This window comes from Pinus tabuliformis, chromosome 3_2 (genome assembly GCF_031772625.1).
Source record: "Pinus tabuliformis cultivar Carrire ecotype Pingquan chromosome 3_2, CPIR1, whole genome shotgun sequence".
Classification (NCBI taxonomy): Eukaryota; Viridiplantae; Streptophyta; class Pinopsida; order Pinales; family Pinaceae; genus Pinus; species Pinus tabuliformis.
The window spans coordinates 956,299,074-956,317,335 of record NC_142302.1 but is presented as its reverse complement, the minus strand read 5'-3'; the positions used below and the strand labels follow the sequence as shown (position 1 = coordinate 956,317,335).

The window sequence follows — 18,262 nt, the reverse complement described above, 5'->3', positions numbered from 1 at the left end:
CCCAAGGCCTATCTAGAATTGGTAATGGAATATACAAACCTGTATTTTGGCTCCTTCCCTTTGCATATTGGCGGACTTTGCAAGTTCTCACATAGTTCTCCACTTTAGATTTAATTTTTGGCCAGAAATAAAATATGTTTAGTTGTTCAAAAGTCTTCTCTATTCCAAAATGTCCTGCAAGTCCTCCACTGTGTTTTTCTTTGATTAAATTCTCCCTCGTTGAACAGTTAGGTATGCACAATAGATTTCTTTTAAACAATAGTCCATCTTGTAAGAAGTTATCCAACCATATAATTCTATCCATCAAAACAAGATTCTTATAAGCCTCAAATGCCTCTTTAAAATCTGAATCAGTATCATACAATTTTTTAAGACAATCAAAACCGAACACTTGGATTTGACTCTCTTGAAATAATACACCCCTACTTAAGGCATCTGCAACTTTGTTTGACTACCCATTTATATTCTTCAAAACAAAATGGAATCCTTGAAGATACTCCACCCATTTGGCATGTTTCCGGTTGAGCTTTGGCTGCTGCATTATAAACTGTAATGCATGGTTATCTAAATAAAGAATAAATTCTTTAGACATTAAATAATGCCTCCATTTCTTCAACAATTGTACAATTGCGTAGAACTCCTTATCATAAGAAGAATACTTATTTTTGGAATCATTTAGCTTTTCACTAAATTAAGATATTGGTTTGTCTTCTCGGCTAAGAACACCTCTAATTTCTTCTCCACTGGCATCACACTTTACTTGAAAAGGCTTGTTAAAATCAGGCAGAACCAAAATAGGCTTTTTGGTGATTTTCTTCTTTAATAGTTGAAAATGCTTTTCTGCTTCAGCAGTCCATTTAAATGGTTATTTGTCCTTCTTTATGGTCTCAATAATGGGTGAATTAATCTTACTAAAATTCTTAATGAATTTTCTATAAAAGCTAGCAAGACCTTGAAAAATCCTTACCTCAAAAACACTCTTGGGGAAGGCCATTCCATGATTGCCTTGATCTTCTCTAGATCCATCTTTAGCCCTTAAGCAGAAATAACAAATCCTAAGTACACTAGCTCTTCTTTCATGAATGAACACTTCTTGAAATTCAACAGCATTTTTTCTTGTTGCAGCCTTTGTAAGACATAATTCAAATGTCTTAGGTGCTCCTCCTTAGATCTGTTGTAGACTAATATATCGTCCATATATACTATTACAAACTTGCCAATGAACTCTTTAAGAACTTCATTCATGATTATCATAAACATACTTGGTGCATTTGACAACCCAAAAGGCATTACTCTCCACTCATAAAATCCCTCATTTGTCCTAAAAGCAGTTTTCCACTCATCCCCTTCTCTTGTCCTTATCTAATGATACCAACTTTTAAGATATAGTTTTGAAAAATACTTTTCTCCACTCAAACAATCCATTAAATCTTCAATTCTAGGCAAAGGAAATCTATACTTGATTGTGATTTTATTAGTGTCTCTTGAATCTATACACATTCTCCAGCCTCCATCTTTCTTTGGGCTCAACACTCATGGCACTGCACAAGGACTCAAGCTTTCTCTTATCAGCCCTTTGTTAAGCAACTCTTGCACCTGCTTCCTAACCTCTTCATTTTCTATAGGAGTCATTATGTAAGCTGCCTTGTTAGGTATACTTGCTCTAGGAATCAAATATATATGATGGTTGATTATTCTAATGGGTTCTAATTCATTAGGAAAATCATCAACAATAATATCGCAATATTTCTCCAACATTTCTTCAATTTCAATGGGTAAACTAGAAGCTTTAGTAGAATTCATTATTACCTTGGGCTTGAAAATTACAGCAACATTTACCTCATTTTATTCAGTCTGCTTCAAGTATTCCTTTCCTCCAAGTAAAAGATTTTTTGGATCAGTCTTATTTCCTTGTACATCTTCTTCTTGCAGAGGCAAAAACGTATGATTGATACCATCCTTTCCAAACTTGTAGGTGTTTCTTTTTCGATCATGCATGGCTCCTCTGTCATATTGCCAAGGTATTCCAAGCCATATGTGACACACATCCATTGGCATCATATCACAAACAATTTTATCTTTATACTTGCTCACCTAAAATTCCACTTCACACTGTTCATTCACCAACAGTTGATGTCCCTTTTGCAACCATGACACCTTGTAAGGTGTTGGATGTTTCATTTTCTTTAGCTTAAATTTCTCTACCACTTCTATAGATACCAAATTACCAGTGATGCCACTATCAATGATGATCTGGCAACATTTCCCTTGGATTTTACACATGGTCCTAAATAAAGTTTTCCTTTTGTGATGGTTTAGCCATCTCCTTTGCTGGCTTGATCAGAACTTTATTAACTACCAAATATTCTCCACTATGGTATATTTTTCGTCTTCTGCTACTACTGCCACTGGTGCATCTCCCTCAACTGGAGCAACAATTGCATTGCTATGATTTGTTTCTGCATTCTCTGGGAACTCAAAAGCTCTGTGTCCCAGCTTGTTACATCTGTAACATCTTATTTCTCTACCTCTTCCTCTGCCTCCTCTTCCTCTAGAAAAACTCCCTCTACCTCTTACATCACCTCTTCTGGGTGCATGTTGGGTTGAGCTACTTCTAGCTCCATATTTAGTTGCTTTAGATTTTCTTCTACCACCTTGACTTCCCCCTCCTCGGAGGGTACCTCTCCCTCTGGTAGACTGCTTCCTCATGAGTTTTTCTTCAGCTTTCAGTGCTATCTGATAAGCTTCTTCTACTGTTTTAGTAGGCAATAGACTTATCTCATCATGAATGTCCATCCTGAGACCATTCATATATCTAGCCACCTTCGCATTTGTATCTTGGGCTTTTGTAGCTCTTATGCTTACCTTGTAAAATTATTTTGTATACTCTTTCACTGTGAAAGACCTCTGTCTAAGATTCTACATCTGTCTGAACAAGGTTTGCTAATAATTACTTGGTAGAAACTTATGTCTTAGATTTGCTACCATCCTACTCCAATTCTTGATTGGTTACTTGCCAAGTCTCTTCCTTTCTGCCTGCACACCATCTCACCAAAGTGCCGCATGGCCTTTTAACTTAGTGACAACAAACTTAACTTTCTTCTCATCTTTTGTTTCTTCATAATCAAATAATTTCTCCATGCCATTAGACCAATCTATTAATTCTTCTCGATTCAGTCCTCCTTCATATATTGATACCTCGGTCTTTGGCCTGGCCGTGGATGTTAGCATTGACTGAAAGAACCTCATCTCAGGAGTAACTGCTACAGCTTCCTCCTCTGTGGCTTCAATCTCAGGTTCATTATCATCTCCATCAGCTATGTTCCTACCCATTATTAATGCATCCAATCTAGCTTGCATCTATTGCACAGCTTCCATTACTTCAACGTTTGCAACAGGTCGTCCTCTTCCACCATGTCCTCATCCTCTTACAACTCTAAAAGCCATATTAACTTTCTTTCTTCTACTTGTGAGATTTAAATCGGTATAAAAAGGGGGCTCTGATACCACTACCTTGCCTGTAGATTTTTTTTGGACTTCTAGAATATGTTTGAAGACGTTTTCCCTCAAAGTCACATGCTCCTGCATCAGCAATGCAAGAGATAAAAATTCAACTCGTCATATTCACACGCTAGATAAGATCATGAATATGGGGTAAATTTTTTTTATAACGCCACTAGGGAACTGAGACCTAGTTAGCAACAGGCCAGAGATGAGGCGCTACACTAAGGAATCTGATTTTTTAGGTCTATGTTCAAGTATGGAAAACCATCTTGACTAAATGGTGAGGACAGGTTAGTGATTTTTTCTACAGAATTACCCCCTTGTGCTACAAAATAACCATCCTAAATTGAGAGAAATGGCTAGTTCATTAACAATGGGTAGCATCTTGAGTTACCCTAAACTATTCCATTATTTAAGGACTTTATTATCTTAAACTCCAATTTTTTGTGGTAACAAATTGGCATTCTTGTTGGGGACAAAGTTCATTCCCTTGGATTCAATATACACTTTCTGATGATGTGATGGCACATTGATTTTGAAGATATTTTTCCTCATTTGGTGACTCCATTGAGAAATGAACTCCTGTTTCTAATTATGGAAACTATTCTATTTTTGTAATGGTGAGAATAAATAGGAAATTCTAAATTAATTAGACAAGTGGTTCAAATTTAGTTACTCAAGTTGTCTACATTTTTAATTGATCCATTTCACTATAGAGAGATCCTACCCTATTCCTACACCTAGATCCTCTTTCATATCTTTGTAGATTCTAAAATGGCTAATGGGTGATTAGAGAGAACAAGCACTAGGTTACTTTACTAGATGATAAGTTATTGGGTATACAAGAGAGTTGAGTTCCCATTCACACTGATGTGTCATTATTCAAAACTAATATATTTGGGATAAGCTGATCATATGGATAATTCATATAATCAACTTTTGAGGCTAAAACAGCTTAGGGCTTAGTTAAGGATAGAGGCGGGAAATTAAACAATCATTAAAGACTTTAAAAGATTGTATGTTTATAAATATGAATATTAACTATTATTGAATTTATATATGGGTAGTAATGAGTTGAAGGGTACACCACCATGATATGAAGCAACACATTTTATTATCTACTGATTAAAGGTCATCTACATTTGGACACTTTTGCTACTAATATAATGTACCTTTGTCATCTTTGGTTGAGGGGGTTGTCTCATACTGGAAAATGTATAAGATGTGTAGGTGATACGTTAAATTTGGGAAAGTAGAAGAACCCTAGTAAGAGAAAATTCTCCATATGTGACTAGAATGGGCATTATACAAGCCAATGTTTGCAATAGAAAAAGGGTAAGGGAAAATTGCAATAGGAAATAGAGTTAGCAGAAACAAAGTCTTGATGAGGTTGGGATCTCAATGCAATGTTGTTAATTGTTTTTGTTCATAGGATTGGTAAACAATTATATAATTATATATTTTATGGTACTCTTTTAGTACAATCATAATTTTGTGTGAGATATCTTGAGACATAATATTTATGTCGACAGGAATGTCTATTTTGGAATAGGGCTTCCAACACTTTAGTTTAATTATTATTAGTTATTAGGTGTATTTAGGGATTTAAGCTCTTTATAATATTATTGAATTTTATTAGTAGTATACACAAATCAAGGTTGAGATTTGTTTCCATAGTAGTTATGCCTTTTTTTCTCTTTCAATCAAATTCATTAATTGAAAATAATGTGAGATGAATACGTGTGATGTGTAAAGAGTTATGATTTTTTAGACTTGTGATATTGGTAAACCATGATATTGACCCATGGTATTGTAACAAATAATATTTATAGTGTATTTCATATGGTTGTGTTAATTTTATGTCTCTTTTATATAAAATGTTATACTAAATATGATTTCCATTTATACTCTATAAAGAAAAGATATTAATTTAATCTTTAACGATGATGTTTATATAAAAAAAAACATTGATTCCATCATATTCCTTATTAGAGTTAACACCAATTTAAAAAAAGCTAAATTGTGATTTATAATATTAATTATATTTTTCATTGATTATGAGCACATGAAAATCGTTGGCTATGTAGTTTACTTAATTCTTGGCTATGAAATTGCTTGATTAACATATCTATAGCAATTGGTGATGATGTTATTGGCTACCTCATGACAGTGATCTATATTTCCATTAAGCTCCTGACAATTGGGATGATTAATGTGCGAGGTAATACAAAAATATGGTAATTTAATGTGTGAAATGAGTTAAATATAAAATGGATATGAAAGGAATGGTTGTGTTTGTATTAACTAAATACAACGCACACGTATACAAAATAGTGGAATTCAATGCAAATGAACCCAAAAAAGGTAGTTAATTACACCTAGATGGTCTACAAATATTCCTCGTGCTTGACCTTAAGCTTGTTAAATTTATCTCTCACTAAAGTCACATAAATAATTGACATATCTGGTAGTTAAATGTGTCTATGGGTTTTTATTTATATGGTCCTTTGTATCTTGAGCATGCGCTCACTGAAAATCTTTTTATGGCTTCTCTAACTTGCTTTTGACATTCACTCTCATTAATTTTATATAGCTTCAATATATATTTTTGGTGATATATTATTACATTTGAGAAATATATTCACAATTTTGTACATGATTTGTTCATACAATTGTAAAATAAATCCATGGCCCTCCAAATAAAAAAGTGAAATATTGTTTCAAAAATGAATCTTCATGCTCAAACTGTATTTTATTTTTTTGGTGAATTTTTGTATTTGTTGCAAAGTGTTTTATTAAATAACGATATATTGATTCAAGTGAATTTTCATCGTATTGAAAAAGAAAAATTACTATATCTTAGTAGAAAAACTACACCTCAAACAAGTCTTAAACTATGTTTTAAATGACCTTCCAAACAACTTAGATCTCGGTTAATCATGATGAATAAGACTAAGTGAACGTATCATAAATAGTTACCCTTACGACTGGTGAAGGGGGTCCTTCCTTCACCAATAAGGGATGTGGAATATTATTCACAATTAAAACTCTAGAAAAGATGTAGTTGCATAGTGTATATTATATCAAAGTGTAGTGAAAAATTATACTCATGTAATCTCCTACTACTATAAATATTCAACAACCAACAACCACAAAGGCTCATGAATTTATACAAGTTGCATAAGTAATGACCCAACCGAATGTAAAAAATAATCAGTACATATTTAGGAAAGAACCTATTACATATATTTTTTGTCGTTACATCTATGATTTAAAAGATGGTAGCTTGTTAGAATCCGCTCCTAATTATCATGGTGGCTTTAGATCCTATCTATTGTTGGAGTAGCGTTTTGTCATTTTTTTGGTTCAACATCATTCAAAAACCAAATTCTCGAGCTCCAATAACATCATTGAAGTGATATGTCATGCACTTGCAATTAACGACACTCGGTGTAATAGCATATCATAAATTCAAGTAATTATTTGTGTCCTTCAAGTATATGCAGCCAATCACACATACTTTCTCCAAACCAACACATGAGAAACAAAAATCCAGGTAGAGAATACTTAAAAATCTATATTATTATTGGAATAACATGATTTATAAACATTTCCATTCCTTAATCAAAACATATTTATGAACCTAATGTTATCAGAAAAAGGGGCAACATGGAGCAACTAAGGTAGTTTCTAGTTAGGAAAAGGAATTAAAAGAAGGCCAATTTGAGGGCTCAAGGTCTCCAACCAACTTACTTTGTTGCATGGCCTGATGCAAATAATTTTATTCAGGGTCCTTATTTTCACATGAATATGTTTCATGCAGAGTGCTAAGTTGACAAATTTCCATTGTATCCTCCCTAAATTCCCTAAACCCAATTACCATTTCGACTTTTGCTACCCAAAACCACTCAACTTTTGTTAACTCATACATTTTCTTATATCTACAAGGGTCGCCAAATCAAAGGAAAACAAAACTTCAAACCTATCTAGTGGGATCTCTTTTGCTCTATGCATAGCATGTAACTATTCAAGTTCCCTATGGCTATGAGATGATTCAAATACCAAAAACATTATCTAGTCCTGATAGGAAATGTGGACAATCCCCATCTCTTATTAGAACCTTACAAAGCATTAGTGGCTATGTGATCAATAAATTTCACACATCTATCTATCATTTGTTCTTGAAGTCTCACAACTATACTTGTAAGTTGAGATCTCCTAGAAATAAAATTATGGTTCTAAATACACGTGTCTATGTTGCATGGTTTTGCCTCGATTCTGAGTTCACAAGCAGCCTGGGCATGTTCCATGTCCTCTTCGTCTATACTAAATTTAAACCTAATGTACAATATGAGATTCAAAATCTCATAGTTAAAGATATCCTATGTAAGGTGTAGGATTGAATTTCCTCTCTAAAGGAAGAATAAAATCATTTATATATAATTCAAATATGGGATGTTGAGTGGTAGTATTGACTTCATAAAAGTATATTCAAAAGGAATTTTCACACAAGACTTAATGAGGTTTGTCTTCAATAATAGCAATAATTTTGAAGGAAATAATTTGTTCTTGTAGGAATTAAACATACACTAGTTATGATGGTCGAAAGCCCAATAATTCCTAAATGAGTGATCTTATATTTTTCTTCTCATCTTTCAAACCCTCCACTTTCACTTGTGTATTCTACAACTTTGTATTGTCTTCTTCCCATTGTATTTGCTTCACTTATAAAAGGTTAGAGAATCTTCTTTTCTTCTTTAAAATTCACTGACAATTTATTGTCGCTTTTCCGAAAGAATTTTGTTCTCCTGATGGGATATAGCAAGAGCCTTCCACTTATCACATTCCTCTTATAACATTATAAAGGAAGAAGAATCATGGATAGAGGTTTCCATCCCTTCCATTTGTGTAAATTTATCCTTGTATACTGTAGCCTATGACTTTCTTCCTACAAAATGGGGTCTCTTCTTTATTTTTATTTTTTCACCCAAGGTATTCAATTTCACGATTTTCATTTGAATTTTTAATACCATAATTAACTATTTCGATCTCTATTTCTCTTTCTTCAACCTTGCTTCTTCTCTAACTAACACAAAGGATTTCTTTCAACTTCTCATGACCTTATTCACATTAGGCTTCCCCATTCATCACTCATAGCATCCTCAACATTCATTATTTTTTATATGGATGGCCTCAGTGTCATAACCACAACATCAATTTTCTCATTCATATAAGCATTTATGTCACATCACCTTCCCCTATGGTTGGTTCTTGTGTATCACTAAAAACATTAATACCCATATATCTGCTAAGTTTTGATGATTCAACTATGGTTGGTTCTTGTGGGACAACCCTAGTATCATTTTGTTCATCACCTATACCTATAATATACTTATGCATAAACATATATGTGGTTTATTGCTTATGTTCTTCTTTTGAATATTGTTTTGGTCATGTTTACACTCATGCATATCATGAATAGTTCCTACATGAACCTATTGTTTTAGTTCTATTTTCTGAATTCTATTATGTAATATCAATTATGTATGCTTCTTCTATTTTTTTAATGTATTTTGCACTAGATAATTCTTATATGCATTTATACATTTTCAGATTCAGTATGCAATGTTTGTATGTGAAAATTTGTAATATTCCTTTACAGAAATATGTATTTAAATATTTAAGCTAGAGGCCTGGTGGACCCTTGTATTTGGGACTGCTCTTTAGTCTCTGAGCCCTAACCCACTCGAATGATGATGTTAGTTTGAGAAGATATCACTTGTTCTCTACATGTCTATATGTCTAACCTATGTCCAAGCCCAAATCCTATCCCTATTAATATTTCCTTCAAACATTTATACATACTGACATGTACATGCGTACTTATACATAAATATACCCTAGGATTCCTTTTATCTATATATTTCTGAAAATCTATTTTTCATATTTGAACTCCAACTCTTAACATAATTCTATTTATACAAGCTTTTTTTATGTCCCCTCACTCTATCTTCAGTTCGAAAATATTATCATTCTTTTACCTGTACAATTCTTTCTTTTTCTTCTTTTCGTTAACTGATGAAATCATAAGTGGATTACCCATTATTAGGGTTAAAAACACCTTTGATCCAATGCCTCTATGCATATACATTCTTGCACCTACAAGAGCAAACTTACCCAAATTAAAACTATGTTTTGTGATTATTAATACTTAGATACATCAAGATTTTTTTTTTTTATTTTTTTTTTTAGTTTGAACATTCAAGCACATCCTGAGCTCTGCAAGGCGATTAGGGTTCCTCTGCAACCCGTGACGGCGCTACCAGACGACGGAGTTTCCTGCAAACCTTACCTAATCTAAGCTCTGAGAAAACAGAGCATCAGTACTGCGCCAGTCAGGCGCCATGGAAGCACCGCAGGGGGGGGCGACAGGGCCCTCCCCAATGCAGCAGGAGAAGGACAATGACCTCCTGTTCGGATCGATCAGCAGGGAGATCCTGAATAGTGACGGCTCAACACAGCAAGAGAACAACAAATCGGAAGATCCGCAAGGCCAGGACAACGGACCACAGGACAAAGGGAAAAAAGACAAGGAGGAGGCGCCAAAAGTCACCTCAGCCACCTGCAAACCTGTAGCTGCAGAAAGACCCAGAATCGAACTACAAGGTCACCTGATAAATGCCAGAATAGAGTTCATGAAAGAGCATGCCATCATAGGGAAATTTATAGGCTTCTGGCCTACGGAAAGAGCCCTCTATGGTTGGATAGCTGCCAAATGGAAACCGAAGGGGGATGTCCTGCTTCAACTAGGACCGAAGGGCTTTTTTACAGTCATCTTCTACTGCGTTGAAGACAAACTCAGAGTGCTAGGAACAGGCCCACACTTCTTCAATGCAGCGGGTCTGTACATGCGAGACTGGAAACCCAGATTCAACCCAGATAAGGAAGACCTAACCTGGGCACCAGTATGGATTCGATTGTATGGACTCCCTGATGAATACTGGGACGAAGACTCACTCAGGAGAATTGGAAATGGCGTGGGAGAATACATCAGGACGGCTGAAGAAACCAAAACACGCAGATTCATATCATATGCTCGCATATGTGTCTTCATAAGGTTGAATGAAGCGCTACCAGAGTCGATAACACTCTCCCACTGGGATGAAGAATGGATCCAGCCCTTGGATTATGAGCATGTGCCCTTCCGGTGTAGAAGATGCCATGCTCTTGGGCACTTATTCAGGGATTGTCCTCTAAATGTCCCAGATCTGTCTCAGAACCCCTCGGCCAAGCCTAATCAAGACGGGTTCACCAAAGTAACAAGCAGAAGGCGCTCGCACAGGAAAAATGCCAATGGGCAAAAGTCTCAGCAGAATAACCACAAAGATCAAGCGTCCAAGAACAGTTTTGAGACCCTCAACGACATTCCGGAAGACCAGCCCCTGGAAAACCCCAGCAAAACCGATCTCCCATCCTCCTCAAGCCGCCCCCCCCCCTCCAGCCCCCCTCCCAACTCGAAATCCCCTATTATAATTCCAACCATTCTAACCAGGAATCAGGAGGACCCGATGAATACCCCCAAGAACATGGAGATAGATGGGAGATTGAAGCCCGCTCAGACTTCAGAGACCACACAGGAAGACACCAATGTTGTTGAAATAATGGAGGAAGAAGCTGAAAATGTAGACCTTCATGGACTGGATATCAATGAGCTAGAGTTGGCATGCAGGAAAGAAGCGTATGAATCCATCGCTGAAACAGATCTAGAAAAGTTGGAAATGGTCATCTCCAAAGCCTACCAACAACATCAGCTAGGAATTCAAGCGGGAAGCACCTGGGATGGGAGACTGCGCCCCAAAGATTTCAAAAAAAGAGGAAGGAAAACAGTTCTTCAAAGAACAATAGAGGTTGGCAAAGTCCTAGTGGATTCAGGCCACTATGCGAAGCTTACGAAATACTTCAGCCCCTCTCAACTCAGTTATCAATGAAGCTCATCTCTTGGAATCTTAGAGGGCTCAACGGCCCTGCAAAATATAGAATGCTCAAAAACATGATCAAGATGGAGAAACCGCACATATGCTTCTTCCAAGAAACTAAATGCAACAGCGCCACTCTGGGTCGAATACTCTCAAAGGCCTGGCCGGGCTGCCACTCAGTGGCTGTGGATGCTACTGGAGCTTCGGGAGGGCTCGCCATAGCCTGGAACACTCAAGCTATAGCACTCACTGATTTCCATGCCTCCCATCATCTCATACAAGCTGCCTTTCACATTGTAGGCACAAAGGTTCATGGGAACCTATCCAATGTCTATTTCCCACAGGATGGGGGCAGTAAAAAAGTGCTCCTCGACACTATCGAGGCCCTGAGCATCAACAGACAGCACCCTCTCTGGATTGTGGCGGGGGATTTCAATATGATCACCAAGATCGAGGACAAAACAGGGGGAAGAACCAGATTGGAACCTGAAGTGGAACACTTCAAGGATTTCATCCTAAACGCCTCACTCATTGACATGCCCTTCTGCAATGGAATCTACACATGGAGCAATCACAGAAAGGGGAAACATCAGATTGCCTCCAAGCTGGACCGATTTCTGATTTCGGACAATGCAGTGCACATCGGGGGCGATTTCAATGCGGAGATTCTGGCTCACTCAGGGTCGGATCACTGGCCAATAGCCCTGCAATGGCAACGACCGGGGAACAGTACCAGGAAGCCATTTCGATTTGAAAGATTCTGGTTAACCCACCCGGCATTCAAGGACTTCGTCAAAACTATTTGGGCCTCCTTTGTTCCTCCAGAAGGTACCAAAATGTTCCAACTCCAAGAGAAATTAAGGTACCTGAAGAGCCACCTTAAACAATGGAATAAGGAGACCTTTGGGAACATTTTTGAAGCCCAACAGCAACTCAATCAGGAGCTCAAACTACTCCACCAGACAGTCATCAATTCAGGGCATACAGAGGCAACCCTGGAAAAAGAAAAGCATATCTACAATCAACTTGAAGAAAGAAGGAAGCAAGAAGAAATTTATTGGAGACAGAAATCGAGGATTAGATGGCTTAAAGAAGGGGAGCGCAACACCAAATTCTTTCATAACACAACAGTGCAACGAAGAATGCACAACAAGATCTCATTCATCCAAAATCAGGAGGGAGGTAAAGAGGAGGAGCATGAGAAAATAGAGGAAACCCTCCTCAATCACTTCAAACAAGTTCACCAAGAACAGACAATGGATCGGAAGGCAGCTATCGAAAAAATCACAAGCAACATTCCCAGGATAATAACGGAGGAGCAAAACGATCTGCTCATGAGCCCGATTCTCAGCCAAGAGGTGGATGAAGCAATGGCGCAGCTTAAAGAAGGTAAGGCTCCTGGCCCTGATGGCTTTACCACTGATTTTTTTCATGCTTTCTGGGATATGATTAAGGTAGAGATTTGGCAAATAGTAGAGGAATCTAGGGCCCTTCGTTGGATGCTGCCCTCTCTAAACTCCACCTTTATCACCCTCATTCCCAAAGAAGAGAACTCCACCACCCCTGACAAATTCAGGCCCATAGCTCTATGCAATGTTCTCTACAAAGTCATTACCAAAGTCATAGCCAACAGACTCAAGCCCCTTCTCCCTCAGATCATCTCTCCCGAGCAATCTGGCTATGTGGAGGGCAGACAGATTATGGATGGTATAATACTCTCCCATGAGATCATTCACTCGCTCAAGCTCTCCAAAAAAGCGGGCATGTTACTCAAGCTTGACTTATCCAAGGCATTCGACAAACTCAGCTGGGCCTATATTCAGAACATGCTGAGAGCCTTTGGCTTCTGTGCCACTTGGGTAAGATGGATAATGAGCCTCATTTCCTCCTCCCACTTCTCTATTCTTGTCAATGGGTTGCCCTCTCGCCCCTTCAAACCATCCAGGGGCATTAGGCAAGGGGATCCCTTATCCCCCTTCTTATTTGTGATAATGGCGGAGGGCCTAGGACGGCACATCAAGCAGGCTCGGCAAGCCAATCAACTTCGGGGCATCTCAATCCACAACTCCCCTGCCTCCTCCCATCAGCAATTCGTGGATGACACCATGCTGTATGGCTATCCCTCTGCTCAGGAAGCCTCATGTCTGAAATCTCTGCTCAACGACTTCTCTAGAGCTTCAGGAACCCAAATCAATAACACCAAATCCCACATTTTCTTCTTCCACACCCCTCCCTCTGTAAAACGTGCTGTCTCCCGCATACTGGGTTTTCAAACTGCTTCTCTCCCCTCCACTTACCTGGGAGCGCCTCTCACAGCCTCTGCCATAAAGCAACCAGCTTGGAGAAGACTCATTGAGAAACTGGAATTCAAACTTAACCTATGGACGCACCGCTCCCTCAATTTAGCAAGTAGAGCTGTGCTCCTTAAATCCATCCTTCAAGCCATGCCCCTCTATTTGTTTTCCATCCTAGCCGCTCCAAAATGGGTCTTGAGAAGACTGAGAAATCTGCAGCGCAATTTTCTTTGGGGAAGTTCAGCTACCAACCGCAAATGGGCGCTTGTAAAATGGGACACCACCTGCAAACCCAAGCATAAAGGTGGTATTGGTCTCCGAGACCCTGAGCACAGCAATATTATCATGACCGCCAAAATTTGGTGGCAATGGTTAACAAATCCGGATAAACCATGGGCCAAAATTTGGATCGCCAAATACACCAACAACATGCCACAAGCAGAGCTTATTAGATTCACGCCCACAAGCACAGGTTCACTCATTTGGAATGCGGCCAAACAGCATCACAAGTTGATTCAGAAACATAGCTTCTGGGAAATAAGGAACGGTCAACATGCCAGATTTTGGCACGATGCATGGAACCAACTACCTAAACTATCCAATGTTCTACCGACGGCCATTATCCCAGGTAGGCAAGAGCAGCAGCAAGCCAAAGTTCACCAATACTGGAATCCGGAATCGGGAACGGGCTTCAGGAAATGGCTTTCTAGCAATCAAATATTCAACACCAACAGTACGCAGGAAGCAGCAGCCCTTGACACTGAATTGGCAAAAAGGAGAATCAGGCACAACATCAATGAGGACATTCTCAGATGGGGCTATCTTCCCAAGGGCTCTTACTCCACTTCTGAAGCTTACAATCTTTTAGAAGACCCCCCCATCATTCCGGATCCTCTCTGGGCTAGAATTTGGAGCTTCAAAACATGGCCCAAAATCACTCACTTTCTTTGGATGGTGGGGCATAAAAAGATTCTTACATGGGACAAATTGCAGAAACGCAACTTCCATGGACCCTCGGTTTGCCACAACTGCTTTCAGAGTGAAGAAACCTTGCAGCATCTTCTGGACTCATGTCCGCTAGCTACTCAACTGTGGGAGAAGGTAGAATTCAGAAGTCAAAGGCGATGCAGAGAAATGGGAGGCATAATAAACACCATACGGCAATGGCCAAAAAGCCCTTACAACAGTGGACTGCTCAACCACCTGTGGAACATAATTCCAGGCATTCTTCTATGGAATATATGGAAGGAAAGGAATAGGCGCATATTCAAAAACCTCAGCTCGAATAAGGAGGACATATGGAACAGGATGCATGCCAACATCCAAGAAACCATGCTACTGAAGACTTGGACCCAACAAGATCTCCCCACTGCAGACAATGAGAAAAACATTCTAACAAACTGGGGACTGCAAATGCCACAAGGGCCAACTACACAGCAGGCAGCCAATTGCCATAGCAAAGAGAAGGAAAGCTGGGAAGCCCCACCTATACATTCATACAAGCTCAACTTTGACGGAGCATCTAAGGGCAATCCTGGCCCTGCAGGATTTGGAGGAATCATCAGAGATCACCAAGGAACTCTGCAACAGATCTACTTTGGCAACTTAGGCTGGGACACCAACAACTCAGCAGAGCTGGAGGGCATGTGGCAAGGACTACTCACAGCAAGGAGACATAATCTTCAACCATTAATTGTGGAAGGAGACTCCCAAATTCTCATAAACATGGCCATTCGAATTCAGAATGGATCGCATGCCAGGAAAATAGCCAATAGTTGGAGACTTGAGGCCAGACTCAGCAGCATGGCTGAGGAAATTGGCTACTACAATGCCATCTCTTTCCATCACACTAAAAGAGAAGGTAATAAGGTAGCTGATCTTCTTGCCAACATAGGAGTTGACTCAGATCAGCCCTTCCTTGAGGGACACCTGAACATCATTCCAAACAATCAACGAAAACAGGAATGTGAGAGTCTCATCCACAGGGACAATGAGGCCCCGGATGCGGGTGGCGGAAAGGGTAGGACGGGCGAGCCACATGCCACGCATGGGCTGCCCCGTGTTAACACCACGGCCACCATGGGAAGGCCGTCAACTGATAAATGAACCCCCTGCTGCGTTAATGCAGTTAATGGCGAGGGAATATGGTAGATGGAATTGCAGAAGGAATTTAAGGCGCGCCTGTATCGAGGGAATGAGGCAGTGTTTTACAAGCACGATGGAGCGGGCAAAGAATTATTGTTTGAGAAGAGCTGGGAAAGGCGGAATTACAGAGGGCCTCGGCGGTGGCAGTTTCTATCACCCAGAGACTTGGATGCCCGTGGCCATTGCCATTGCCATTGCCACTCTGGTTGCTGGTCGAGCAGATGTTGGCAATTGGCACAATTGCAACACCAGTCCTGGAAATGGTTCAATCTGCCACCAAGGGGAGGATTTCAGAGTGAAGATTTGGTACCAGAGGGAGATTTGGAAAGCAATTGGTTCTGCCATCGATTCCAAACTTACCTGCAAGCATACAGAAGAAGAAGCGGACTCACCATGGTCAAAATTCGACAACGACAGCCATGCAGGAGAGGTCCAGCAAGAGGTTCCTCATCACGGGCCCCTGCAGTGGATGAGCATCACCACTGCTGCTGCTGTTATTGCCACAGGAGAACCAGGGCAACCCCACTCCCCATTAGTCATTTCTTGGAGGTTGGGAGTGCTAATGAAGGAAAACCAGAGCTTCCCTCCTTTGGTTCAGTGGTATTCAAGCTGCAAGGCTCTGCGGACAACCCAGGGCTTAGTGCCCACATATCAGTTATGTTCACAAAAATTCTGGAAGGCAATGGGGAGAACCCCCCTCAGAGCCTGCAGGAGAAGCAACCGGAAGGAAAGGGCAAGGAAATTGACAAAGGAGAACAAGAAGCGGCGGAGCAGAGCTCAGCAATGGTGCCTCCAGCGTATGAAGCTGGAAGAATGGAAGACCAAGGCACGCAAGACACCTTTCCTCCAGTGGGGCCACCCCCTCCAGGTGTCGACGAAGAGTTATGGAGTAAGATGTGGGAGGGACGAGCAGAGGGTGATGGCTGGGCGTACGTGGTTGAGGACAAAAGCCTTGCTGCAGAGGCAGATGCCTATTTCGCGTCCCTACGTCCACCTTCAGCCCATCGCCAGGATTAGCGCAGCCGCGGGTACTCTTCTCTTGTTATTTCCATCGCCGAGTGTAATTTTGTTTAGTCTCTGGTCTAGTGTTAATTTCAAATGGTCTAAGTTGATAGATGATATGAGCGCCTCTGTCATGCTCACTTCGGTCTGGTCTTTGAGTCAGTCTCTTTTGGTAGTTCGCCCCTGCGTGGGCAAGAATGTGTTGGGTCTACTCTTTGTTGCTCCTCTGGGAGTCTGATAGTTTCTGGAACTGTTTTGGAAAATCGATCCGATGCTGCCCCTGCGTGGGAGCTTTTGGTGTCATGGCAATGTCTGAATGGTTTTGGTGAAGCTACCCCAGCGAGGGAGCTTTCAGAATTTTGGTCAAGGTCCCCAGGGTGCTACCACAGGCCCTGGAAGACATGTCTTACTGTCTGTAATTTTTACTTGTAAATATAATACATGACTTAGCTAGTTTTTACGGAGAAAAAAAAAAATACTTAGATACATCAATAAATAAAATACTCAAATAACAGTTTATTTTTTTAGTCCATTAACTTACATAGAATCTATCTAATGCATGTCTCTATTTCTACATTTCTTTCACTTACTAGTTAATTAATGTTAAACTTATCTATCATTTTCATAATAGGATAAAGGCTTCCATAATGCTCCTAGTGTTGATACACCTCTCTATCAGTTCCCCTCCAGCTCCAACCTTATCTCTGAAGAAAAATATGTAGAAATATGAAAAATATGTAGAAATATTTATCAGGATTCACCCACTAAACCCTTAGCAAAGTCCTCCTAATTTCTAGGTTCGATCAATCTTTCTCTCTCACTGGTAATTTCTTTTAAGCACAATTCTCTTTATCTCCCATAATTGATGACACTTTTCTCCAATCATCTCCATTTATTAGTGGTTTCCTTCTCTCTGTTTTTTTTCTCTTTGTCCTCTCCCACTCCCTACAAAAGATAAAGAGAAATCATCAAGGGGAAGGAAGATTTTCTTCCTTTTTGTTTATACCCCTCTAGGCATGCTTGACTTCAACTGTTGTAGTGACATTTTAGGTTTAATTTTCCATGTTAGCCATTAACATATTTTTGAGAGGATTAATATATCCAAAAATATTTTCTTTTTTGATTATTAAAACTAATATTTATATTAACATACTTCCTCACATGTCTTTTAATTTTTCAACCAGCAAATAAATAAAAGTCACGTAGTAAATTTTCTCAAAAAGTATTACAAACCATTATTATCTTTTCTATCTATATTCAAATCTATAATAGTGATACTAATGTTTAATGTCTTGATAATTATTGTTGTGATAACTTAGAGTCTAAACGAAACAGTTTTAA

General features: G+C 39.3%; 1 protein-coding gene across 1 annotated transcript; it reads left to right on the top strand.

Moving 5' to 3' along the window:
• The first annotated feature begins 11,563 nt into the window (after positions 1-11,563).
• Positions 11,564-15,880, top strand: LOC149183818 (uncharacterized). Its single transcript, XM_089415099.1, has 2 exons — positions 11,564-12,469; positions 12,656-15,880. Exons 1-2 carry the CDS (start codon positions 11,564-11,566, stop codon positions 15,878-15,880), a joined length of 4,131 nt encoding a protein of 1,376 aa, XP_089271225.1.
• Positions 15,881-18,262: the final 2,382 nt, after the last annotated feature.

Excerpts from the sequence above, each read along its gene's own strand:
- LOC149183818 (XM_089415099.1), top strand. The coding sequence starts at position 11,564 with ATGGAGAAACCGCACATATGCTTCTTCCAAGAAACTAAATGCAACAGC. Across the intron at positions 12,470-12,655 it reads TCAATTCAGGGCATACAGAG|GAGGGAGGTAAAGAGGAGGA; the intron begins GCAACCCTGGAA and ends ATCCAAAATCAG.